This window comes from Spinacia oleracea, chromosome 2, assembly GCF_020520425.1.
Source record: "Spinacia oleracea cultivar Varoflay chromosome 2, BTI_SOV_V1, whole genome shotgun sequence".
In the NCBI taxonomy this organism is placed as follows: domain Eukaryota; kingdom Viridiplantae; phylum Streptophyta; class Magnoliopsida; order Caryophyllales; family Amaranthaceae; genus Spinacia; species Spinacia oleracea.
In genome coordinates, this window is record NC_079488.1 from 80,074,801 (window position 1) to 80,100,722 (window position 25,922).

The 25,922-nt window shown below is 36.4% G+C and overlaps 2 protein-coding genes across 4 annotated transcripts; both read left to right on the forward strand.

The window, feature by feature from the left end:
• Positions 1-1,380: 1,380 nt before the first annotated feature.
• LOC110799254 (uncharacterized) lies at positions 1,381-12,311 on the forward strand. 3 transcript variants are annotated; one of them, XM_056837115.1, is made up of 9 exons: positions 1,382-2,068; positions 2,736-2,828; positions 3,646-3,750; positions 3,852-3,986; positions 4,054-4,143; positions 4,276-4,410; positions 9,062-9,244; positions 9,560-9,676; positions 11,935-12,311. In XM_056837115.1, the coding sequence occupies exons 1-9, from the start codon at positions 1,793-1,795 to the stop codon at positions 11,956-11,958; spliced, it is 1,158 nt and encodes a 385-aa protein (XP_056693093.1). In that variant the 5' UTR covers positions 1,382-1,792; the 3' UTR covers positions 11,959-12,311. The 3 variants fall into 3 exon arrangements, with proteins under 3 accessions (XP_021860174.1, XP_056693093.1, XP_021860173.1); XM_022004481.2 differs by lacking the exon at positions 11,935-12,311 and adding an exon at positions 10,080-10,363 and having other exon boundaries at positions 1,385-2,068; XM_022004482.2 differs by lacking the exons at positions 4,276-4,410; positions 11,935-12,311 and adding an exon at positions 10,080-10,363 and having other exon boundaries at positions 1,381-2,068.
• A 786-nt stretch (positions 12,312-13,097) lies between these two features.
• LOC110799260 (phospholipase D alpha 1) lies at positions 13,098-17,169 on the forward strand. Its single transcript, XM_022004489.2, has 4 exons — positions 13,098-13,437; positions 13,554-13,664; positions 14,526-16,422; positions 16,532-17,169. Exons 2-4 carry the CDS (start codon positions 13,572-13,574, stop codon positions 16,969-16,971), a joined length of 2,430 nt encoding a protein of 809 aa, XP_021860181.1. The 5' UTR covers positions 13,098-13,437; positions 13,554-13,571; the 3' UTR covers positions 16,972-17,169.
• Positions 17,170-25,922: the final 8,753 nt, after the last annotated feature.

A 25,922-nucleotide genomic window follows, 5' to 3' on the forward strand; every position in this document is an offset into this window, starting at 1 on the left:
AATTATTAATTATTATCCCTTTAAATGGAAAGAATCAAAATTGTGGGAGTTTATGTTCTTCATTTTCGACATTGTTGATCTTGAAAATTCATTCGGTAAAATCTCTTCCCATTTATGTTTTTGCTTATTTGGTTGTAAATTAATTTGGTTTTCTATTCTGCCTATTTAATTTGATTATCAGAATTATCTACAACGTACTTATCTTAACATGATTATACTTGAAATTCGTATAGTGCTACATAAAATTATGTTGGCATTGGGACGGACCTGACAGTAAAAAGTCTTAAATTTGGATGTTTGTAAGATGAGATTTTTGATTAAATGATGATTTTCTTAGGAAAATAGCATAAGCATATCATAGTTATCAAGTCATTGAGAAGGGATATGAAGATAAATTTAGGGGGTCTCCCTTTCGATGTAGACTTTCATCTGTCTGATTCTATTTTTGCCATTGACTTAATCAATGGTTACCTACTATTGTAAGTAATCTTCCCCCAGCTACATTTCTTTGGTGGTACTTGTGATTAAGGTTTGTCCCTCATTTGTTGGTTATTTATGTGTAGGTATCGTGATGCTGATGAGGCAGAACCACAACGGTATTATTTCACATATTTCCATATATTATTGACTCTAATATTTGGGTTTAATGTTGGAAATGCAGTCTGAAAAGCAGGATATCAACAATTAGTACAAAACAATGTTATTATAAGTATGTAATTTAAACACTTTTGGGTTTACTACATTTTCCTATGTCGTATGTAAAACCCGTGCCTTGCACGCCAGAAGACTAGTTACTATTAATATACTCCCTCCGTCCCGGAATACTTGACCTGTTTTCCTTATCGGGCCGTCCCTTAATACTTGACCTTTTTCTAAAAATGGAAATATTCTAACAATATTATATTATTTCTCACTCCACCCCTATTAACCCACCAACCCCCTACTCCATACAAAAAATAATTAAAAATTCAACCCCTACTTTCCCCCAACCCCACATCTTAACCCACCTCCCACTAACTACATTAAAATAATACCGCACTATCAACTACTACCTATTAAATTAAATAAGTCAATTCAAGTCCCTTAAACTCTGTGCCGGTCAAACCGGGTCGAGTATTCCGGGACGGAGGGAGTAGCACTATATGAGGAGTAGACTTTTTCAGAAACTTTACGTGTAACTAAGTAAAAGAGGGGCCCATTTGTTCATTGTTTCAATGTTTCATTCCCAAGCAAGGTCAAAATCTGTCAGCAAACTTTATGTTTTTCATATTTTTTACACTTATTTTTCTCTTTTTCTTCATATTTTCAGTTTTTATTGTAAAAAAAATCTTTGCCTATAAATTACTTTTGAAGTAGAAAAAATCAAAAATTATATAAGGGCTTATTTTTTAGGATGGGAAAATTTAGCACAGGGCCTCAAGTGTGTTTGGGCCGGGACTGTGTGTTATTGCTGCGTTTCGGCCCGGGAGTACCATTTGGCCGGTACTCACTCTCGGGTGTAGCATTCAGTACTTGTATGAATGTACCGAGTATGATTTTATGTTAACTAACCTTTGAGGCCTTGACCCTCCTTGGCTTCCTACCATTCAACGAAACCTGTAACTGAAAAAACTACCAGTCTTTATGGTCATGGATTCCAAGAACCCATCTTTTTCTCTCCTCTTTACACCTCTTTCATACCCACAAACTCCATCTTCGTGGAATCGTCACCTTTTGTCTGCCAAGTGCCAACCACCAACTCGGCCATCCAATTCAGTCCCAACACTGAGTCGTGCACTGAGTCATCAAACCCATGCTCAGAAGAAAGCTCAATCTGCCAGACTCACCTCGAAATGTGTTGTCAGACCGACCCGGAAACTCAGGATCCGTACCCGGGTACGAATTGGGTGAGGAGCTTGAAATGTTGCACCCTCATGGGTTCGGATGGACCAATGAAGGTGAAACTGAACCAGTTGAGGAGGAACGGGAAGAGGTTAATGTTCGTACTAGGGTTAATAAAGATGGGTCGGGTCCCAATTTGAAGAATTTTTTGGAGGAGGATGAAAAAAGGTCTGATCTTGAGTATGAGGTGAGGCACTGAGGCATGACAATTAGGGTTTTATGATAAAAAATTTCAAAAGTTGGTTTGGTTTCTGTTGAACTATTTTTACTAATATTGAAGAATTTTGATCTAATTTAGTGTTTAAGTTGCTCTTTATGGATTGACTCATTGACATGGGTAATTAGCTAGATAATTTTAATTGAAATTTGTTTGGATAATTTTAATTGAAATTTGTTTGGATAATTTGTTTGACCTGGTTCACACTTCACTATATGAGATTGGGCTCGGGTTCGCAATTCGCTACCTAATTTGCTAACTAGACCAAAATTATACCATTCATATTGTAATTCGCCTTTTCGGTTCACGTTTCGTGGTCTGATTAGAGAATCAGACAACACTGGTTTGACACTCAGGGGAATATGATTTTGGAAAAGTTGCATAAAAAGGGTCTCTGTTGTAATGAAAAGAACATGTAAGACGCATCCGGAAGCGTGATTCGCGTCATGTTCCGGGTGTAGTATCTAAGTTGTAGACTTGATTAGAATTTGTTAACTTCTAGTATTGGTGAAGGCTTACTTTGGTTTGTTATTGGAATCTTAAATGGGTTGGTTTTCGGATTTTGCTAGAAGTACTTTGCTTTTCTGACTTGATGTGGATCATCATTAATTGAGGTTTTCATTGTATTTGGTGGTAGTTAATTCAAGAGGAGATAAATTTGGAGAAGTTGCAAAGAATAGCTAGTACTGGTATACCAGACGGTGGCAGTCTTCGAGCAACCACTTGGAAGGTTAGAGATTTAGAAATGTTGAGTTTATTGGTTTGTAATTGTTGGGTGTTGAACATTTATACTGACTGAGTTGGATTAGTAGGTATCTCACATGATAGGCAAATTCTTATATAAGCTTAAAACAAACGAATTTTTATTTTCTGATTAATGATAGTTTTGAGAATGTTGTTTTCTGCTTGAGAATTTACGTATCTTGGTGGTTCTAGTTTTAGCATTGGTAGTTTGAAGTTTGAGCTCGCTTTCATCTCCATCACTTAATAGTTTCAGGGAAGTTGAGACTGTATTTGGTAAAGAGAAAATCTTGGGATGTGCTTTGGCTAATGGTAGTTCCGATTTCTGAAGACATAGATACCTACTTATCAATAAGTAGGCGTAGTTCGAATTTATCTTCTATCTTACTTAATACTTATGACGTCTTATTAGGCGGATCATTCTGAATTACTTGTCGAGAATACCTTCTTTTGTAGTTTCGAGTCTCTCGACTGATTATGGGTTTGGCTGTAAAGTTGACCTCTTTGGACCCATGTTGAGGACTAAAGGGTATCGTACATGGTGGACTGCTGTTGTAATGAAACTTATTTTTGGCATTGGACTGGAAAGTTGATTTGACTGCTTTACATCTGTGGCAAGGATGTATTCAGTAAAGTTCTGTGGTGTTGATCGGTTGCTTTTAAAACAGGATTTCTATGATCTTTTTGTTAAGTTAGCTTTAATAATTTCGGGGGTTCTAGTAAATGTTAGGTCTGTTTTCAAGTTTTTGGTAGTTCTTATGTCGTCAATGTCAAACAGGCCTCATACTCTCAGCTGTTGCTTGCAGCTTCTCTTGGGATATTTACCTCCTGCCCGAGATTTGTGGCAGAAGGTGTTGAGCGAGAATCGTTTGAAATATTCAAAGCTCAAAGACGAATATCTATTAAGTCCTGTAAGACCGAAATTTTAGTTTGTTTAACACTGCAAGATTCTGTGTAGCGGATCTTTCTTAGACATTATTGTAAACTAACAATTTCGCTTTTACATAGACAGTCACGACTTTCTAGTGGAGAAAAGACTCCAAGTTTGGATGAGCATGGTGACGGACCACTTAGACGACGTGATGTATCTGATGAAGATCATCCCCTTAGCCTCGGTGAAACTAGTGTCTGGCACAAATATTTTGAGGTAGCTTCTTATTATTTGAGATTGATGTACTTCGTGCTTGGCCTATTGCTAACTCGCATGCTGTCAGTTCACAGAGATCGCAGAGCAAATTGACCGAGATCTGCAACGTACACACCCAGATTTGAAGTTTTTCTCATCTTCAGGCCAGAAAAAGAAGGTATGTGTCACACCCTATTCTTTGCTCTCAATTTTGTAAATCCTTTCATGAACCAACATCACAATTATCACACTACGCTTGAGTGTGTATGCGTTAGTAACATTTATTCTATGTATAATTTTGTCTATATAGACTCAGGAATCAATGAGGAATATACTTCTTTTGTTCGCTAAGCTCAATCCTACAACTCATTATGTGCAAGGGATGAATGAGGTTTTGGCACCAATATACTATGTATTTAGTACTGATCCTGTCGAGGAAAATGCTGTAAGAACATGTTTCCCTTTTACTCTCTTCATTAGCTTGACTTTTTAAGCATTGAGCAATATATGTAACTTCTCTTGAGGACCATTCTAGGCCTAGTGAGGATTCCCAAAAATACTAAGGTCTACACCGTCTTGGACAAAAAACTAATCCTGAAAGTTTCCCAACATAAGTAGAGTTATAGAATGAAATATCCGAGTGTACTGAGTAGCTGTCCAGGGTCTTGATAATTTTGAGCTCATACAAGGTACAACAGTAAAAAAGGGATGAAAATGATCCAGAGGAACTCATTCAAGGAATAAAGTCAGTTAAATCTGTTCTGGTACAGAGGAAATTTCTAAGGAAATGGGTGGACTTTTTTTTTATTCTGGAGACCTGTTCATTGCTCTAATGAACTTTCTTAGGTCTCGTAATCATTGTGTAATGGTCAATATGGGCCACAGGGAAGGAATGGCTCTCAATCCTTTCTAGTGGGGCGATTGCGGGTCCATGTTTGGGATGAGGGGATTCCAACAAGAGAAATCTGATATTTTTTTTATATGTTTTGTTAAAAAGTGAACTATATACAACCTATCACCCCATAGGAAAGCTACTGTAAACAAACCATCCAGGAGGGACTCTTCACAGCAGCTTGGGGAGCACACAAAGGCTAACAGACTAGCCTATGAAACAAACCTTTGCAACATTTACAAACTAACAGTCCACTCTTTATCTATACCACTAACTTTACTACCTATAATGTGTACAACTCTAGTCTTTATCAAAAATTTACTGTTTTGACAGTCTTTTCTATACTTGGAGAGAGATGCCAAAAATCCGTTATTCCTTGCCTGCCAAATCAAGTAAGCAGAAGCTGCCACTGCTGCAGTGATGACTCTTCGCCTCCACTTTGAGCCTTTGAATCCTCGTCTAACCCAAATGGTCATCTTGTCAATGTGCTCAGGGTAATGAAACACTCCCAACCAGTTCATAACTCCTCTAATGCAATATTTTCTGTATTCATAACTATCAAAAAGATGATTCAGAGTTTCAGATATCTGACCACAGATAACCCAAGTGTCGGAATCAATGACACCAATGTTGTATAATCGAGATCTTGTCTGCAACCTATCTAGCATAAGCATCCACAAAATGAACCTATGCTTTGGAACAACAGTCTATCCCAAATGCTAAAAGACCAGTTAACAATCTGAGTAGGCCCCTGCATAACTTTATAAGCCTCAGAAATGGAGTATTTTTCATATAAATATTCCGATTTAACTGTTGTTTCACCTTTACAACGCATTTCCAACTCCAACTAGCACCTTGTGGAACATTATAACTACACCAATCAGCATTCTTCATATAAACTTCATGCACCCACTTAAACCCAAAGGGTATCTTGGTTTTGAGCCACGTCCCAACCAAGCTTTCCAACAGCAGCAGCATTTCACAGAAGAACATTCCTGATCCCTACACCCCCTGCTTTCTTAGGATCACACAACTTTTCCCATTTCACATTTTCAGGTTTATGAGTACAACTGTACAAGCTTCAACGGACCAAAGAAAAGCCCTACAAATGGAATTAATCTTCCTTGAGCCTGTTTTAGGAAGGAGAAAAATCTGCTCCGATAAACATGTAAGCTGATCAAAACTGAGTTAACAAGCTGAAGTCTCCCAGTGTAAGAGATGCATCTTGTCTGCCATGTTTTAAACTTTTAATCTAACATGTTTCTTCCAATTAGTCTATCACAGTCAGCAACACTAAGTTGTTTTGCACTTATGGAGTTATGGGAACCTCTAATTACTTAAAAAGTAGGGAACCTAAGGAAAACCCAGAAGCTAGCACAATTCTGGAAGTGGTATCTTCATTCATACCACTGCAATACACTGCAGTCTTTGTCTTGTTGGCATATAGATCCGAGGTGTCAGAGAATAACTGCAGACCTTGGAGCATGCAAAAAATAGAAGAAAAATCCCCTTTGCAAATCAACAATAAGTCATCGGCAAAGCAAAGGTGATTCAAACCCAAACTCGCACACCTAGAGTGAAAACGAAACTGCTGCAAATTAGCCACATAGTTCTAGATAGATATTCCATGCATATGACAAAAGGGGGGGGGGGGGGGGGGGGGGGGGAGAGGGGAGGGGAGGGTAACCTTGTCTCAAACCTCTCCGAGCTTGAAAGTAGCCATGGGTACCACCATTGATCAAAAGAGAGTACTTAGTAGAAGTGAGGCAGGTCATGATCAAGTTGCTGAATTTCCTAGGACAATTCAAGGAGTTAAGCATTGAACAAAATCCCAATCCACTGTATCATAAGCCTTTCGAATGTCAATTTTGATCATACAACTCTTTTCGTTAGACTTCCTCTGATAGTGCCTTACCAAATCTTGACAAATTAACACTTTGTGCAGAATTGTCCTTCCTTCAATAAATGCACCCTGATTAACTGAGATGATAGAAGGAAGAACAACCTTAAGCCTTGAACAAAGTAACTTGGGTATGCATTTGTACACCACATTACAGCAAGAAATAGGTCTATAATCCACCACAGAAGCCGGATAGTCAGATCTAGGGATTCGTGTTATAGAGGTTACGTTGAGATTGCTAAGACATTGTTGCCGGAACGGTTTAAAACTTGGTCAAACATTTCAAGGGAGTCTTAATTCTTTTTTAAGGTCTTGCAGAGTCACAAAGAAATTGCTGTACAAAAATTTCATTCCATACTTTCTAGGTTTTAGACATAAGATTCATGGGGCCATAACTTGTAACCTCCATCTAGAGATGTTTGGGATAGTTCAAAGTGTGAGAAACTGTATGGCCTTTGGCTATGGAGGCACTTTGTTATCATGAGCTTTTTCTTAGGTGTGTACCAATTTGGATTCTGAACTAATCTCCAAATTTGCTGCCCTTGCTGCAAACCTGCATTTATGAAGACTTTTGCCAAATTTATGACCTGTGAAAACATCCATAATCAAACAACCGAAGAATTAGTTATGCAACATTCGTTTGCCATTACAAGATGCTAGTATAGTATCAGCCATTAAGACGAGCATGTGAAATAGTGTGGACACTTCTGGACGAGATAACCAAACTGAGTAGCAAATTTTGTTCCCATACGCAATCCAGTTGGCACAGTGCACCTATGTTTCATGTCTATAAATTATAATCCTTATGTGACTTCCAATCTCTCCGATTCCTAAGCCTCCTCTCACAGTCGTCATGTGAAGCACTAAGTTTATTCATTTGGATTAAAATGACACTAGAATTGAAATGATTGAGGCCCATTTCTAAGGAGACAATTCCAGGAGAAACAGGGAATATTTATGGAAGTTGTGTGAAAACTGGGAAAGTGTCCCAATGGTGAATTGGTGATAAGAATCATACATGACTCTAGAATCATATCTTTTGTTAAAGAAGATAATAAGTCATCACTAAAGGGCTCCCTTTGTTGCTTAAGGTCCATGTTAGTCTTCTGGACCAAAGATGAAATGAGGACTCAACAACACCCAAACAATTTTCTGTTCGAGTTCTAAGACCTTGAAGAAACTGGAACACCTTGGGGCCACTTTTGTAAATGGTTTTCCCAAAATTACCTGAAGTCAGAATTCTTGTCCGAGAGGCCCTCTTAAGATATTGGTGCTTTGGTGGAAAGTAAATAATTTGGGGGGGAAACCTTCACATGTTCAAGTCCCCTCAAAGGCTCCTATAGTCACCAGGGGCCAAGATTAGTTATCTGGACTGCATTTGGTACTCAGATCATATCAAAATAATCATGTTGGTACCAGTCTAGTCAATCATCGTTTTTGGTCTTGAAAGAAAAATGTGAACAGTTCAGGTTGGAACATATTATTCGTGTGGTGCTTTTAGAACTGGGACTAGCGGACCAGGATCTGTAATTGAGTAGGTTTTGTTTATGTAATTCTTGGTATTGGTATTTCCACCAATTTGTAGGTTTGTTTTTACAATCTCATTTTCAGTTATTTGCATTCCCATCTTTCTTTGATGAATCGACTATCATTTGTTGTAACTTTAAATGGGAAGAAGTGGGAAACTAGATTGGTATCAGTTAGAAAGGGTTTGGATAAACTCTGTTGAAGGTTGGATACTTGATGAATTGGCCACTCAAATAGGGTTAAAATAAATATCTTATTTCCAAAATGAGGAGAAAATACCTTTTTACGTATGAATGTTTTGAGGACAGAGATGTTTACATGTAGGCTCCGTTTGGTAGGGCGTAATACATTTTCATGGAAAATGATTTTCCCTTTTTCAATCATTTTACGTTGTTTGGGTAAGGGATGGAAAACAATTTTCCATGACTCCCTCCAAGGTGGAAAATCCTTTTTCCATTTGAAAGGGAGGGAAAACACTTTTCCTTCTTTCCTCCTTACCTCCCTCTCCTTTCCTCCCCTCAATCTTCACCATATTCTCCCATTTTCCTTTAAGGTACCAAACAAAGGAAAACTAATTTGGAATTGTGTTTTCCTTGAAAAATGTTTTCCATGGAAAATCATTTTACGATGAAAACATTTTACGCCCTACCAAACGGAGCCTTATTTAGAGTTGTTTAAATGAATGAATGACTGGTACATTATTTTTCCTTGTTTTTTTCTCTTTGCTGTTTGGCCAGTGAAGCTTACATTAGTCTGGGTCGATATCATGTCATGCAGGCCAATGCTGAAGCTGATAGTTTCGGTTGCTTTGTTAGACTAATGAGTGATTCAGTGGATCACTTTTGCCAACAGCTGGACAATAATAGCTCCGTGGGAATCCACTCGACTCTATCTAGACTCCAAGAGATGCTAAAAGTCAATGATGAAGAGCTCTGGCAGCACCTTGAGTTTACAACCAAGGTAAGTCATGCATTTTGATAGATAGCGAAAGGGAGTTATACAGAAGTTGCGAGAAAATGTTTTCTACTACAACATCCACAGCTATACTAACAGTGGAAATATCAATTTTTGGTGTACACTTACATGGGGTAATCAACATGACGTTGTAAATTGAATTTAGGCTTTTGAGTGCAGGTTAATTGATTATTCTTTTAACTTCCGCTCCTTTCTGGTTTGTTCTGGTCACAACGACCATCTCCTGTGACGATTCATGTTAGCCGACCCCAAATCATTTTGGGACTAAGGCTTTGATGTTGTTGTTGTTGTTGAGTGCAGGTTAATCCACAATTTTATGCATTCAGATGGATCACATTGCTATTGACTCAAGAATTTGAATTCAATACCATTTTGAGAATATGGGATTCCTTTTTAAGTCATCCTTCCGGTGTACAGGTGTGTAGTCACTAGTCTCTCTTTCTGGTTACTTTTTTAAGGAGTCTAGTACATGCCAAAGTTCAAATATCAGCCCTGGAATTACGTACACCTTGTTTTGAGATATTTGGTCCTCCCATAAAACTTTAGGATTGTTCACCTTCCTCCCCTTACCCTGAACAATAATTTTAGTATTGCGACCGAGGGGGGTGATAAATATATTATCAGATATTGGACTAAAAGGCTGATATAGAGAGCATTTTAGTAAATTAGAAGAAGAGTTTAGAACATATTTTGGAGACCAACTGAAATTTGAAAGAGGGTTGGGGGGGAAGGGTTTAGATATGGGTTTATACTTCCTCTCCCATGAGGCATGAGTGCATGAGCAATTACTTAACTAGAATGTTGGTTAATTTTCACTCAGGATATGCTTCTACGTGTATGTTGTGCAATGCTGATACACACGAAAAGTAGATTGCTAACTGGAGATTTCGTAGCCAACTTATATCTTCTACAGCACTATCCCCAGGTTGACATTGAATACCTTCTTCAGGTAGCGCGAGATATCATCCCCGAGACCTCTACAATTCGTGTTTCTTTAGATTAATTACATTGTATACATTGGTTAAACAGATTCAGTTTCTGCTACAAGTCCTGCTGTTGACTTTTGGATTGTTATAGTGAACACTTTGATATTTTACTTATGGAGTTATGGTGTCTGAAATCTCAATTGATTAGGCTACTTATGGGCAAATAATGATGGATAGCATGAACCCATACCCACTGCTCCAAATTTGTACCCCCTAACTTTTCTAAGCAAATTCTTTATGATAAAAAGTGGCACAAAGGCCTGGTCAATGCCCATACTGACCCTTAAAACGCCGCGCCTAGTTTCCTCATGGCTCGATCCTCAATTTCACCATCATCGTCTGCCTTGCCGACAAGTTCAGCCCACCTAGATCCGCCCATTGACCACCTCTAGGGGGTACTATCGTAGTATCGTCTACGTAAAAACCCGATATTATAATTTCATTGCCTCGTGTGCTCGTACAAGATGCCAAGATGAAAATGCTTTGTTCACTTGCCTAGCTACTTACCTCATTCAAAATTTACAAAAATTTAAGACCAGCTTCTTACCAATTAGTAATACTTTTTAATCAAATTGTTATACAAAGTATTTTATAATTATTAATTATATTCTCCAATCAATTAATTATACTTTCTTACTAAATAGTTATCTTACATAAAGTTGACATACGCGGTCTTATTCATATGGCAGGATATATATACTCTTAAAAGTTAAGCCGTAGCTCATAAGGTGGAAACTTGCCGGACTAATCACTCCATGGTTAGGTCATTAGTCTGCTTTTATGCCTTTACAACTTGTTTTTTCCTTATATAAAATGCACAAATCAGTGAGTCTAATTATGAAAGTTTCTCATCCCTTCTTAATTCTCTGCATATAAACAAGACAATACCGCCAAAAACGTTATATTGCAAGTTTGCAACTGCCCTTATGACTTCTTTCTCTTAACCTGATGCGCCATAGTATTTTATTTTTATTTTTATATCCAATAGATGACGCGCGTATTAGAATTTTCTGATGGTTTAGGTGATTTGATACGTATTTCAATCATTAAACAATTGGGGTGGCCTAAAGGCGGGTCAGGGGTCGCACCGTGACCAAAAGTTCAGCCTATCCTGTCGGGTTGGATCGAGTCAAACTTTGGGTTGTTCTTGTGCCCAAGACAGATATTTCAGGTCAAGAATATCGGTTTTTTATAGATGTCTTTTGGCCATATTTGTGCGAGACCAAGTTTTATAACTACAATTGCAATTTTGATTTCCCAAGAACCACCCAATAAAATTAAAATTGGGTCGGGACCAAAAGACGGAACTAAAAATCTGCCTAAAACTCGCTATTTTTCGGGGCGTGCCAGTGGTACGGGCTAAAGATGATCAGGTCTAGGATGGTCGTTCGTATCCAAACGCATACCTAATATGTACTATATATATTTTACGACAAATTTGTGATTTAAGCTAATGAATTTTAACCATCAAAATATGATGCATTATTCTACAAATTTGTGATTTAATTTGCAAGCAAGGTGATGAAGTTCATGAGCATCTGTTTTTCAATTGTCCCTATAGTCTGTTGTGTCTGCAAGGGCTTACTGATTGGCTTGGCATTCAGATTACTGGTACAAACTTGCAGAATGTAATATGTGGTATTAAAAGGAAGAGACTTTCTAAATTCAGAACTCAAGTATGCTATGCAGGGGTGGCAGCCTTGGTTTACCTGATCTGGAAAAGCAGAAATCAAAGCTTCTGGGAGCATTCTGTGCCAACAGTGTATTCTGTAATGGGGAGTTTGAAGCAAATTGTGAGAGCTAGGATTACAGTAGTTATGAGTCAGAAAGTGAGCAGGAGTGACAGTAGTTGGTTTCTCAGTTTGTAATCTGAAGTGTAGTTGTGTGTGTAGTTGTGTGTAGCTAGTTTGTTAGCTGCTAGTTGTGTGTTGGCTGCTGTGGCAGTTAGTAGTGTTGTGTTGCCTGCTCAGTTTGAGTAGGCTAGGTTGTAATGACCTTTGTTTGGTATTAATTATATTGCTTGCTTACCAAAAAAGAAGGTGAAGATAGTAATTTACTTGACATTATACATATTGTATATGGTTTTATTATTATTGATATAAAAAAATTAGCTTATTTTAATCAAAGACATAAGAATTCCAAACATTCCTGGTTTCCTCGAAAGAAACTTTCTTGTCTTAAAAACCTCTTTCGTCTTACTTGCATAGTTGATAGTTGTATGGTTGGAGATCAGGTTTGTGTGAATATAGCTTTAACTTTGAGCACGTTTGCTTTGTTTTTCTCTCAATAGTGGGGATTGGTGGAACGTGCCATTTAATTTGTGGCCCTAATAATCCTTTTCACGTGATATATGATAATAATCATTACCTTATACAACTAGTTGATCCATAAACTAAATTACACAAATCGTAATATTTTTTTAGATCTCTAGTATAAAAGTAAAATAAGATTAATTTGCGTAGGGTAAAAGAGTGAGATCCCTATACTAAGATCATATGAATCATGATAGTTTGTTTAAACAATTTATATCTCACACTATATATTACTAAAGAATTAACTCATTTGAAAACAATTATTTCTAATATACTTTTCTTCTAGAACTAACCTTGTAATCTTGTACCTTTGACAAAATCAACTTTATTCAAAGTAATATAACCATAATATTCTATAATAATACACCTGTAATTGAGGATCAAGTTATCATTATAACTAAAGAGAAATTCAATTATGTAGGTTAAATGTCATTTTCATTAAGTGGTAGGGATCAACTTGCCCAATAGATTACCACCACGTGTCCAATGTTGATGGACCAATCTTGTTTTTAGTTACTCATTTCATATCCACAGGCATATCCCAAAATCCTTAACCAATTAAGGCACAACATATTGTCCATGCCAATAATAATTCAACCAAAATATTCATAAAAATAAGAAAATAAAAAAGACAAAAATATGTTAATATCTAAGTTGATCTCATAAATCATAGACTTGTATTTTAATCCCTTCACCACATCTCATAGATGTGCTACCTACAACACTTTTGCTACATATAATTAAATATCTTTTATTCAACTTGCATTTCATTAATCTCCAAATTTGTTTTTTATTTTTATTTTTTATATATTCAGTCTTTTTTCTCTGTTTTTCTGATCACTTTCCAGAAGATCAGAGATCGAGTATTTGCTTGTATCAGGTAACATTTCCTACAAAAATGTTTATATTATTGGTTAAAAATAAAAATAAAAATGCTGTTCTTTCTTCTTTCTTACACTTGATTATGGAGTATAAGTGATTAAACATATGTTGTAGGTGGATTATTAAGATAATATGGCAAAGATACTATTACATGGTGTTCTTCATGTTACCATTTACGAGGCCACTCGACTGTTTGGTGGTGGTGGTGGCAGATTCTTCCACAAGGTTTGTTCCCTGAAACTTACTGAATTTCATTGTTTTCTGTAGCTGGAAGTGTTGTAGTACTAGTCCCTTTCGATTAACCTATGAAATGATGAAGTACATTTATAATGTTGATTAGCAAAACCTTGGAACAAAAGTCTTTGCCTTTTCTGTTTTGTCAGATTTAACTCAGATGGTGTTTGACAGTTAGTTGAGCAGTTCTGTTATTATTGTTGTTGCTGATTTGGAGTGTTGTTGTCTATTCTTGGTTAAATAATTTATATCTTACTATAAAGTTATAAATGTATATGTGGTTGGATGATAAAGAATTGTGTGCTTTTTTGAAGATTAATGTGAATATGCTTCATATTATGTTGTTCTAGATCAAGGTTGAAGGATTTGATCACCATTCACCAGTCAACGAAACTCGAGTTGGGTTAATCTGATCTGGATTGTGAAGTTCAGAATTAAGAGTGCTCAACAGTTTATCTTATTCCGATTTACTGATGAGTGATCAGAACTTGTTGCATTTATATAATGAAGCACATATGCCTGAAATTGATCTGATAGTCTGATCTGTGCAGCAGGAACGACTAACTTCATTTACTGTTAATTCACCAATCCTGGATTCCTAGTTGATTTTCCCTTGTAAATTGCAGTTTACAGCACAAGGCAGTGGCATTTTTCCACTGTAAAACACGATTTTATAAGTTAGTTTTTGACAAATTTGCCTCTTAACAAGACACATGTCTCGCTTTACCTGTGCACCAGAACATTCTGCTGCGATTAGCTGGTGTTGGGGTGACTTGTTATGTACTACTCCGTATTTCATATATCTTATAACGCGTATGATGTGAGAGTGACTTAGACAAATGTTTGTTGCAGGTGGTAGAAGGGCTTGAAAATGTGATAGGAAAAGGTGCAGGGAGACTGTATGCTTCAGTGGATATAGAAGGAGCAAGAGTTGGGCGAACAAGGCTTATAGAAAACGACCCAAACCCCCGTTGGTACGAGCAGTTCCATATTTACTGTGGCCATATGGCTTCTGATGTAATCTTTACCTTGAAAGAAGATGAAGCCATTGGAGCAACCCTTCTCGGAAGAGCTTATCTCCCTGTAACCGACATCCTAGGTGGGGAAGAAGTCGACACATGGCTTGATATCCTCGACAAGAATGGCAAACCTATACACAAAGGGTCTAAAGTCCATGTCAAAGTCCAATTCTTTGATGTCACTAGAGATTTAAACTGGAATAAAGGGATTAAAACACCCAAATTCCCTGGGGTACCCTACACTTATTTTACTCAAAGGAACCAATGTAAGGTGACTCTGTACCAGGATGCTCATGTTCCTGATGATTTTGTCCCTAAGATCCCTCTCGCGGGTGGGAACTACTATAAGCCAAACCGTTGTTGGGAAGACATCTTTGATGCTATTACGGATGCTAAACATTTAATTTACATAGCAGGGTGGTCAGTTTATACTGAGATTACCTTAATAAGGGATACTAGAAGGCCAAGACCTGGTGGAGATATGACTTTAGGTGAGCTTCTTAAGAAGAAAGCAATGGAAGGAGTGAGAGTTTTGATGCTGGTTTGGGATGACAGGACTTCGATAAAAGGTCTGAAGGAAGACGGACTCATGGCCACCCATGATGAAGAGACATCAAACTTTTTCGCGGGTACTGAAGTGCATTGTGTGTTATGCCCTCGAAACCCTGACAGTGGGAGGAGTTTTATTCAGAATATTGAGATTGGCACGATGTTCACCCACCACCAGAAGATCGTTGCTGTAGATACTGCACTCCCTAGTAGTGGAAGTGGTTCAGATAAAAGAAGAATCATGAGCTTTGTTGGAGGTATAGATCTTTGTGACGGGCGTTATGACACTCAATTCCACTCCCTGTTCAGGACTCTTTCTACTGCTCACCATGATGATTTCCATCAGGCCAACTACAGCAGTGCCTCGATTAGTAAAGGTGGGCCTCGAGAGCCATGGCACGACATTCACTGTAGACTAGAAGGGCCAGTTGCTTGGGATGTCCTGTATAATTTCGAGCAAAGATGGAGGAAGCAAGGTACTATTGATCTTCTGCTTGACCTACGAGGAATGAACTCAACATTCATCCCTCCTTCTCCTGTTACTTTTCCTGATGATCAAGAATCCTGGAACGTTCAAGTCTTTCGATCAATAGATGGTGGGGCTGCTTTCGGCTTCCCTGACTCCCCTGAAGAGGCTGCAAAAGCAGGGCTTATAAGTGGGAAAGACAGCATCATTGATCGAAGCATTCAAGATGCTTATATCAATGCTATACGAAGAGCAAAGAGGTTTATATACATTGAGAATCAGTACTTCATAGGGAGCTCATTTGGTTGGAAAGCTTCAGATATTACTCCTGCTGCTATTGAAGCCCTGAATCTCATCCCTAAAGAACTCTCCTTAAAGATCATTAGTAAGATTGAAAAAGGGGAGAGGTTTACTGTGTATGTTGTTCTACCAATGTGGCCTGAAGGGTTTCCAGAAAGCGCGTCAGTTCAGGCTATACTTGATTGGCAGAGAAGAACTATGGAAATGATGTATACTGATGTGCTTCAGGCACTTAAAGCTCAAGGGATTCAGGCTGACCCTAAGGAGTATCTGACATTCTTTTGTCTAGGGAACCGTGAGGTCAAGAAGCCCGGTGAGTATGAGCCTATAGATAGGCCGGCACCTAATACTAATTACAGTCAAGCACAGGAAGCTAGGAGGTTCATGATCTATGTACATGCTAAGTTGATGATAGGTAATTCCTTACTCCCCATTATAACACTATCTCTCTATATCAAAATTTGACACTCCTGTTAACTACTTAGTTAGTTATTGATGATGATTTTTATTTTTTGTTGTGTTAGTTGATGATGAGTACATAATAGTTGGTTCTGCCAACATAAACGAGAGGTCAATGAACGGAGCAAGGGACTCAGAGATAGCTATGGGAGCCTACCAACCACACCACATAACTAGCCACAGGAATGAGCCAGCAAGAGGTCAAGTTCATGGTTTCAGAATGTCATTGTGGTACGAGCATTTAGGCATGCTTGATAATGTGTTCCTTGAACCAGAGAGTGTGGAATGTGTAAGGAAAGTGAATCAAACCGCGCTAAAGAACTGGGATTTATACACTTCTGAGACCTTGGAACATGATCTTCCTGGGCACTTACTTAGGTATCCTGTTGGAATCACTGAAGAAGGCGAGGTTGTTGAGCTTCCGGGTTGGGAGTATTTCCCTGATACTAAAGCTAGAGTTGTTGGCGTGAAAGCTGATTCTCTACCTCCTATCCTCACCACTTAACCAAGCCTCCAAACTTGCTTATAGTCTTGTGTTGTTACAATGCTATGTAAACTGTAAAGGTTGGATAAGAGTATGTGTGTGGTTGGATGGTTCGATGAGAATAGTGTTGTGTACTTGTGTTGTATGACGGTTTTATTGGCTTATGTAGCTCTAATCCTGTTTATTGTTTTGAATAAATACATGCTATTTAGTTACTTACTCTATTTCTTAAATATTACACCATGCTTGACTTTACGCTTTTCCACGCATACGTTGACTCTTACTATCTCGAATTATCTATAAGTAAAAATTATAAAACGCTGATATTTACAAAATACATATCTATGAATCTCGAGGAGTACAGATTACAGAATACGACTAGGTTATGACCTAAAGAGTTTATATAGTACTCTTTAGACAGATGCGGAAAAACCCAGAAAATAGGCCCAAAACAGATAACTCTAGTCCAGAATAACATATACAATGGACTTGATCGATTCAAGACATTATTCTAACAAATTTTAATTTATAGTATTAGTTTCATTGATTTCATACTATATTTGATGTAGGATTGTAATTTTAGATTTAGTTGTTATTAGTTTCAATTACTTATTGTCTGAACCACGAACTTTAGTATCACGTTAAGAATATTATAGTCGTTGTTTGACTAGCTATTGGTGACAAACCGTGTATAATTTTTTTACCTCTACATCATTTTCTGAGAATTTTTGGTTAGATTGATCGAGTAGTACACATATTAATTTCCTGAAACTTTTTGGTTCGATTGAGTAATAGACATATTAATTTTACGATGCCATTTTTGCTTATTGGTTTCCTTTAGTTATTTAACTGTTGTTGACCTCTATTTAAGTGGGCATAGCAACTATTAGTTGTGTTGCTAAAATGTAGAGGATAAGAGATCTATTATCTATTACTATATACTAAAAGAGATATTAGGAATGACACGTGTCACTTCCTGGTGAAAAATTTTCCCGTCAAAAACTATTTCCTAAAAAGATATATTTATTTTATTCTTTTTTTATTTTCTCTCCTTTTGTATAAATTTTTATATACAGAAAAAAAATATATAGGATTATGGAATATGCCATTATTAAAATTTTGGTAAAATTTTAGTCAAACTGTCATATCAATAATAAAAAATATTCTTACTCGATATTTTTGTCAAATTAGCATATTAAATATATCAAATATTTTAGTCAGATCATCTATTACTATATACTAAAAGAGACACCAGGAATGACAGTGTCACTTCCTGGTGAAAATTTTTTCCGCCAAAAACTCTTTCCTAAAAAGACATATTTATTTTATTCTTTTTTTATTTTATCTCATTTTGTATAAATGTTTATATATGGAAAAAAAATATAGGATTATGGAATATGCCATTATTTTGTCAAACTGTCATATCAATAATAGAAAATATTCTTACGCGATATTTTGGTCAAATTAGCATATTAAAATATCAAATAGTTTGGTCAGATAATCATATTAAACATATAAAATATATAATACGTAATAAGTTAAAATATGATAAAATTAGTACATTCGAGATTATTAGTTACGCAATAGATTTAAGGGATAAATAATTCAATTAAATTTTTTATAAAAAAGATGGTCAAATAATAATTTATAAATATCCGTGCGCGCACGGGACCTAATCTAGTTATATACTAAAAGAGACACCAGGAATGACACATGTCATTTTCTGGTGCGATTTTTTCCCGCCAAAATATTTTTTTATTTTTTTACTTTAAAATAAATAAATAACATTACGTTTTTTTAGGAAACTAAGATAAAAATATATTTTAATTACCATAGATGTGTACTGCATAATATATTATTGGAGGAAAGCTAAATCAATATTATTTTTTCCTTTATGATATAATTTTATTTATGTATTATTATAACTTTTTAATCTGATAAGAAATATAAAAAATATTGATAAATGAACTTCTAATGTTAGTCTACTATTAATAATATAATACATGGTAACTGGTAAGTAATTAAGAATATTAATTAAAATAATAATACATGGTAAGTAGACTACCATATAAGTTTATTTATCAAGATTTTACTCAATTCAAAATATATTGTATTTGACTAACTCGGTTATGCTCGGGTCTTTTCGAAATTTAGTCTTGAGTCATTCGGGTTTGGTTAACGTTGTTAGATACATACAAGTAAACGGCTATAATTTTTAACTTTGTATAGTAATATGCAAATTTAGTTCATTTGAATATATTTTTTACAAAACTTTAAATTTATACTTTCTCATATATCCTTTTTACTTTCATGTTTTTCCTAATATCACAAGTCTTTTAGTTACGATTAAAATAATAAATTATTTTAGTAGTAGCCGTGCGTTGCACGGGCCCTAAACTAGTTGATATATATATCTTACAAATACAGTTTCTTAGATATAGTAAAAGAAACTGCTTTTCCAACAAATTCAATTCAGTCTCTTATCGATCGTACAAAATTATTTATATTATGAACTTATCAAATAGATCGGACATTTAAACTAACCAATTTCTTTTCCTAATCTAGGAGACCGCACCAACCATCCGGTTTCTTATGCAAATAGACCCACTACCTAGGCACCATATTATCTCCGGTCTCTTAGGGTTATTTCCTACGGTTCTTTAAGCCATTTTTGTAGTAGTGCAAATTAGTACTCCATATAATTCCTACTTTATTCAAGAACACTTACTTGAATATGTTTATTGTAGTTGAATATATGTTAGGCGTGCATAATTTCTGAGATATGAGAGCGTATTCTATCATTATAATCCGACCAAAGAGAAATAAGATTTGCAATTTATTATAGGATTGAAAATTCCTTCTACCACGTAGGTAAATAATGAGGTATCCGACAGATATTTTAATTAGTTGTGCCTCATAAACAAAGTTTAATATTAAATTCATTAACATATTTACATGATTAAAGATCCTAATTATCGAATATATACGTGCATTACTTGGGGAGAAACTCTTGGTTAGCTATTGGGGAACTTAAAAAGAATTGGATAATTGACACTTACGAATAATTTGGAAGGCAAACACAATGGTTGAGCTATATGAGCATCTACCTCCTTCAAAAATAGTGGTTTATCGTGTATTAACCGTAAATAATAAAACCTCTCAATCACATAATTCTAATGGTATTAGGATCCAAGGATTATACTCTTGATATTGGGAGATAAAATTCATAAGTTTTAACAAATAAAACACTACATCGATCTCAGTTTAATAGCGAATAAATCTATGCTATTATTAAAACTCCAAGGCAAGAAATGCCATCTCGCCACATATCGCTTCACGTATTGTCTACTTTGACATGTCATCTCATGTAATTTTCTTGATCATGAAAAAATGTTAGTTTGTTTTGAACCTATGACCTCTTATTTGGTAAACACATACTTTAACCACTATGCCACAATCATTTTGATATTCCATAACGTTCAAAATTATATTAACTCAATATAATTAGAAAAATGGTTTGAATTATTTTTTAACAGTCTCACATCACTAATTAGTCATTACTTTTACAAGTTATAATCCTTACATGATAAAATCTATTAAAGCATACTCAAAGCAAGATACATTGTAATGTAAAATTTAAATTAGACTCAAAACGAGTTATATAATAATCTAATTGATCCATATTTCTACTATCGGGACATCGCCCTAGACACTAACTAATTGTTAATAAAATAATTTTTGTATGAGACTAAAGCTCTAAGTACATTCAAATTTATTATACGTTATGAACTGTAAGCTGGAAGCATTGTTGAACAGATAAGGCATACATAATCACTTATTTTAAGTTTCGTGCGAGTAGTATTTTTAGCATTATTGTAACATTTGGTCATCAATGACTACTTCTTTACTCCATGAATTAAATTCAAGTAGAAACAACTTGAAAATAAAAGAATAAAAGTTTGTGGGGAAGGTGATTGGAAGAGCAATGGAATAGAAAGTAGAGAAAGAGAACAAAATATTGAAGAGATGACATCACTAGTGGAAAAAGGCTTATTTGCATCCCCGCATTTGCCACGCCATTCTGAACATGTGACGCAAATGACCAAATTTTAGCATAAAATTTAGTCATTTGCGTCGCAGCTTTGTTAAACTGCGAGGCAAATGACTCTAGGATGTCCCCCAAAATCATTTGCGTCGCAGATTAGTAAAACTGCGACGCAATTTACTCAATCCAGTGCGTCGCAGATTTACTAATCTGCGACGCAAATGACTCTAGGATGCTCCTAGAGTCATTTGCCACGCATATTTGTAAATATGCGACGCACTGGGTTTTGAAATTTTTTTTTTTCGAATTCGCGCTCTACCTTAGTTGCTTAGGAATTCATTCTGACTTAGGTTATTGCTCGACAAACACTGCGCCCTCCCAAACGAAACCACCACCAACACCAACACTAGCTGCTTCGTTCTCACCGGCGGCACTGTCGTCGTTGCTTCGCCGCCTTCCGTCGCGCCGGCCGTTCCTTCGCGACGGTCGTTCCTTCGCTACTTAATTCACTGCTTCGCCTCACTGCGCGCTTCACGTACTGCTTGCTCCCTTTTTAGAGTCTCCGCCCACGGCTAAGGAATTCGTCCACGGCACGGCATCCGCCCACGCCGCCACCCTTATTTGCATCGCACATTTAGCTAATGTGCGTGGCAAATGACTTTTCAACATGGTGCCTGAAAAGTTATTTGCCACGCACATTTGCTAATTGTGCGACGCAAATAAGGGTCATTTGCGTCGCACAAATGTGCGACGCAAATGACTTTTAGTCATTTGCGTCGAGAGCTTTTGCCACGCACGATGTGCGACGCAAATATGCTTAAAAGTGCGATGCAAATGACCCTTTTTCCACTAGTGCATGTGTGTGAGAGCTCACTCGGTCAACAAAATTTAGGGAGTGTAAGAAAATTCTAATTTCACCTAATTTTACAATTTTGTTATATACATTTTGGAGCCATAATTGATTTCAAAACATGTACTAATCATAGTTTACTGAATAATTAAATGTATATATATATATTTAATTTCTACAATCCGATATAAAAAAATGTACCACCCAAGAATAAAAGTAAAAAATAACTAATAAAATAAAATTCGTGCATCGCACGGGCTACAAAACTAGTTTTGTTTATTTAAAAACTATATTTTATATTTAAAATTTAATATTATAATTAGAAAATTTATTAAGTGGTTTTTAAATCCCTTCTTTTTTGTTTGGTGTATTATAAACATCCTAATAATTCACTTTGGTGTTTCATAAAGCTTTATATTTCTACTTTGGTATTTAATACTCTCTCCGTCCCGAAATACTCGAACCGGTTTGACCGACACAAAGTTTAATGCAATATAAAACTTATTATTTAATTTAATGGTAGTTGATAGTAAGGTATTTTTTTTAATATAGATAGTGGAAAATGTGTCATGTTTTTAAAGGGGTAGTGGGAAATGACTCACTTTTTAATGTTTTTTAAGGGAGTAGGGATATATGCAGGTCATGGGTAAGTATAATATCAATAGAATTTTGCTACTTATAGAAACAGTGCGAGTAATCCAGGACGGCTTTATAAGGAAAGCGGTGCGAGTATTCCGGGACGGAGGGAGTACATACTAACTTTTACTTTGGTGTTGTTCGAAGACTTATATGTTTAATTTGTTTTTGTGTGCTGCAAACGAGAGGTAATACCTCGACAAAAATAAACTAAACTACAATACTAAACGAGGTGTCGTACCACCTTCAAAATCCTCTCTAAGGAGGCTAAAAATGTCCCCTATTGGTTATGGTAAAACAAAAGTTTCCCCTCTTCGCCAACACCTAGCTAGATTAGCTATCTTGCCGGATATTTTATTCCCTTCCTATAGAAATGTAGCACACGAACTTCCAAATTACTCGAACCAATTAACTCATGACGTGACAATGAGTTATGATGTGGTAGCATTTTCCTCCATGATATTCATTTTTCTTCAATAAACTTGGATACAAGATTCGTTGTCCATTTGAAATATAAGCTTAATTATGGACGCGCATTTCTTTATCCATGTCTAGCCCAAGTGAAGTTTCCATAAGTTCTGCTCGGTAGGCTGCACAAATGCTAAAATTTGCAGTAAAGACTCGCTAGAAAATACCTGTAAAATCCCTGACGACACCCCCTTACGGCAGGAGTTGGAGCACCCTTTGATGCCCCATTAGTGTTTAAAGCACCCAATCTGATGGTGGTGCAAGCCAACGAATAAACATCTGCCTTCGTGGGCTTCCTTCTCCACTAGATGCTTCACCCTCATCATTATTCAAGCTAGATCAGGTTTCTTCAACCCATGCTCGCAAGAAGAGACTTGTATCAATGGGGATCCCATTACTCCTACCAAATGCTACACAGTTTCTCCATCTCCAAATCCACCAAAGGGTAGTGGTAAAGCATGTAGGAAATTTCTCTGAGTATATTAAATCATCTGTTAAGGTTTCTACATACCCAGCTTGAGAGATATCCTATAAGGAATGAAGGATAGTTTACAGTGCCACCTAAAGTCTGCCATATATGCCTCGAAGATGGGAAGTCACGAACAAGGTGGATGAGAGATTCCTCTCCATCCCCACATCTCTTACAGCTTGGGTCATCAGTTAGGTTTCTCCTCGGTCTGTGTGCATTGCACAAAGTACAATTTATAATGCAAGGTTAGTTGAACATTCGATTTTCATGCCAAGTCTCATTTAGGGTCATTCGATTTTCAGTGATACCTTGACATACATTTGACATGTTTGAGGTTGATGTGAACATATCGATGTCACACTTCCCCTTACAATACTTTTGGTGGAGCACTCTTGACCAAAGAGAATTAGGTTCAACGAGTGCTCTCCATCCCAGTTTAGTGAAGAAGGAAAAGTTAGTTTGTCGAGATAATCGAATTCCCACAGGCAGTTCTAAATTCTCCCTAAATAGAAGGTGAATTTTCCTTTTTTCATCGTCACCTCCCCACACAAATCTCCTTGTTTTTTGATCAATGTCATCGCATATGGTGTGGGGTATTTTTTCTGATTGCATTGAGTAGTACCCCAAGGATGAACTTGTGGATTTGGCTAGAGTAATTCGACCTGCTAGCTAAAGATATTTTGTTTTCCAGCCATTTATTCGTTGTTCCACCTTCTCACAGAGGTGTTTGAAAGTATTTTTAGTCACCCGGCTTGAGAGAGTGGCCATGCCTAAATATATTCCAAGATCGTGCGTCTTCTCCATGTTCAAATCATCACTGATTGAGGATTGAGCTTACATGTCCATGTTATTAGAGAAATAAACATGTGCTTTTTGATAGCTCGCCTTCTGGCCGAATGCAACACAGAATCGACAAAGACAATCACTTATGATGGCAACCTGATCCGTTGCAGCTTCCACAAAAAGAATTATATTTTCTATGAAAAATGGTTGGAAAGTAGAAGTCCATCTCTGCTTGCGTGAATTGGTTTCCACGGCCCTCCTATGATTTATTCCACGATCACTTGATTAAGTTGTTTCACACAAAGCACAAACAAGTACGAAGATAGTGGATTGCCTAGGCAGATGTCTTCCGTTGGTGTAAAAGACTCGGTTTTCTCACCATTCCAAAGGATACTCATTGAATGGGACGTGACATAGTACATAATAACTTTGATCATTTTCTTTGGAAAATTCATCTCAGTAAGCGTGTCTTGAATGAAAGACCACTTGAACCTATTGTAGGCTTTTTTGAAGTCTATCTTTATGGCCATATATCATATCCCTTCTAACCATGATTTATTTACATAGTATGAATGACATCTTGCACTATAACTGTGTTGTTTGTTAACTAGCGGCCCGAATATAATCTTATCTGCGGGTGGGATGTCAAAATTCGGAGCAAAGTTTTGATGCAAATCACAATTCGAATGCAAATCACTATCCCCGTTTCGAAATAATGGGGACGGTTTCCTTAAATGGGTGTTTCAAAATAATAGGGACAATGTGCTTTATTCTAATGTTAGTATATGACTCATCATATTTAATGAATTCACACTACTCCTTCCACTTTACTTACAACTTTCCACTCAATCTACTTTTATATTCTCTTTCTACTCATAACATTCCACCCAATCTATTTTTTTATTCTTCTTTTCTTACACCACTCCACTCAACCTAATTTTTTATTATTTTCTTCTTACAACATACCACTTTTCCCATACTTTTCTTACATTCTAATCATTTATCTTGTTTGTAGTGAAATGCGTAAGTGTACTCATTATTTCGAAACGGATGTAGTATGAGACATTGCTTAATTTTATTGGACGAAATTGTGATGGTTATTTAGGACAATCTACTTGGAAATAAGGACAAGGAAGGTCTCACACATTAAGAGTGAATGTAGATCATTTCCCTGTAATGCAGTAAGCACATTTCATAAACATTGGGATTATGTATAAAAAAACTTTTTGGTTCCCCAGAAGCGCTCGTAAGCATTTGCGTTTTACAAAAAGAAATGAATTAGTCAACAAATGTAATAGAGGATTTTGTTTTGATTTGTCCTAAATATTTGCGTACATAAACCAATAATACTAAATCAAATACTCAAAAAAAAGTTAATTAAAAAATCACTAAATACTAAATCAAATACGCACATAAGTTAATTAGAAAATCAATAAACTGACACAAGACATGCCTTGTAAAAACCATTTATGAAAATTCTATTGAACCCGTATTTTAAAAAATTCGTAACTAAAGGGTTGAGTGACTTCATATACTCCTAAAACATGTTGAAGTTTATGTCCATCCCGAACCCAACGACAATCCAACATGAGTTTGGTGATCTCCCAAATTCCTTCGCTCAAGTTCCTTGACACATGTAAATCTCTCGCCCGGCTGGAGATGAAATCATCTCGGACACAAAAAGTAGCGCCAAATGACCCTTTGACGGAAATATGTTGGAG

Bases quoted from the DNA above. Each gene is read 5' to 3' on its own strand.
- LOC110799254 (XM_022004481.2), top strand. From the start codon at position 1,793: ATGCTCAGAAGAAAGCTCAATCTGCCAGACTCACCTCGAAATGTGTTG. The intron at 3,751-3,851 runs GTAAGACCGAAA...TTACATAGACAG, and splicing joins ACGAATATCTATTAAGTCCT to TCACGACTTTCTAGTGGAGA. The intron at 9,245-9,559 runs GTAAGTCATGCA...TGTTGAGTGCAG, and splicing joins ACCTTGAGTTTACAACCAAG to GTTAATCCACAATTTTATGC.
- LOC110799260 (XM_022004489.2), top strand. From the start codon at position 13,572: ATGGCAAAGATACTATTACATGGTGTTCTTCATGTTACCATTTACGAG. The intron at 13,665-14,525 runs GTTTGTTCCCTG...TGTTTGTTGCAG, and splicing joins GTGGCAGATTCTTCCACAAG to GTGGTAGAAGGGCTTGAAAA. The intron at 16,423-16,531 runs GTAATTCCTTAC...TTGTTGTGTTAG, and splicing joins ACATGCTAAGTTGATGATAG to TTGATGATGAGTACATAATA.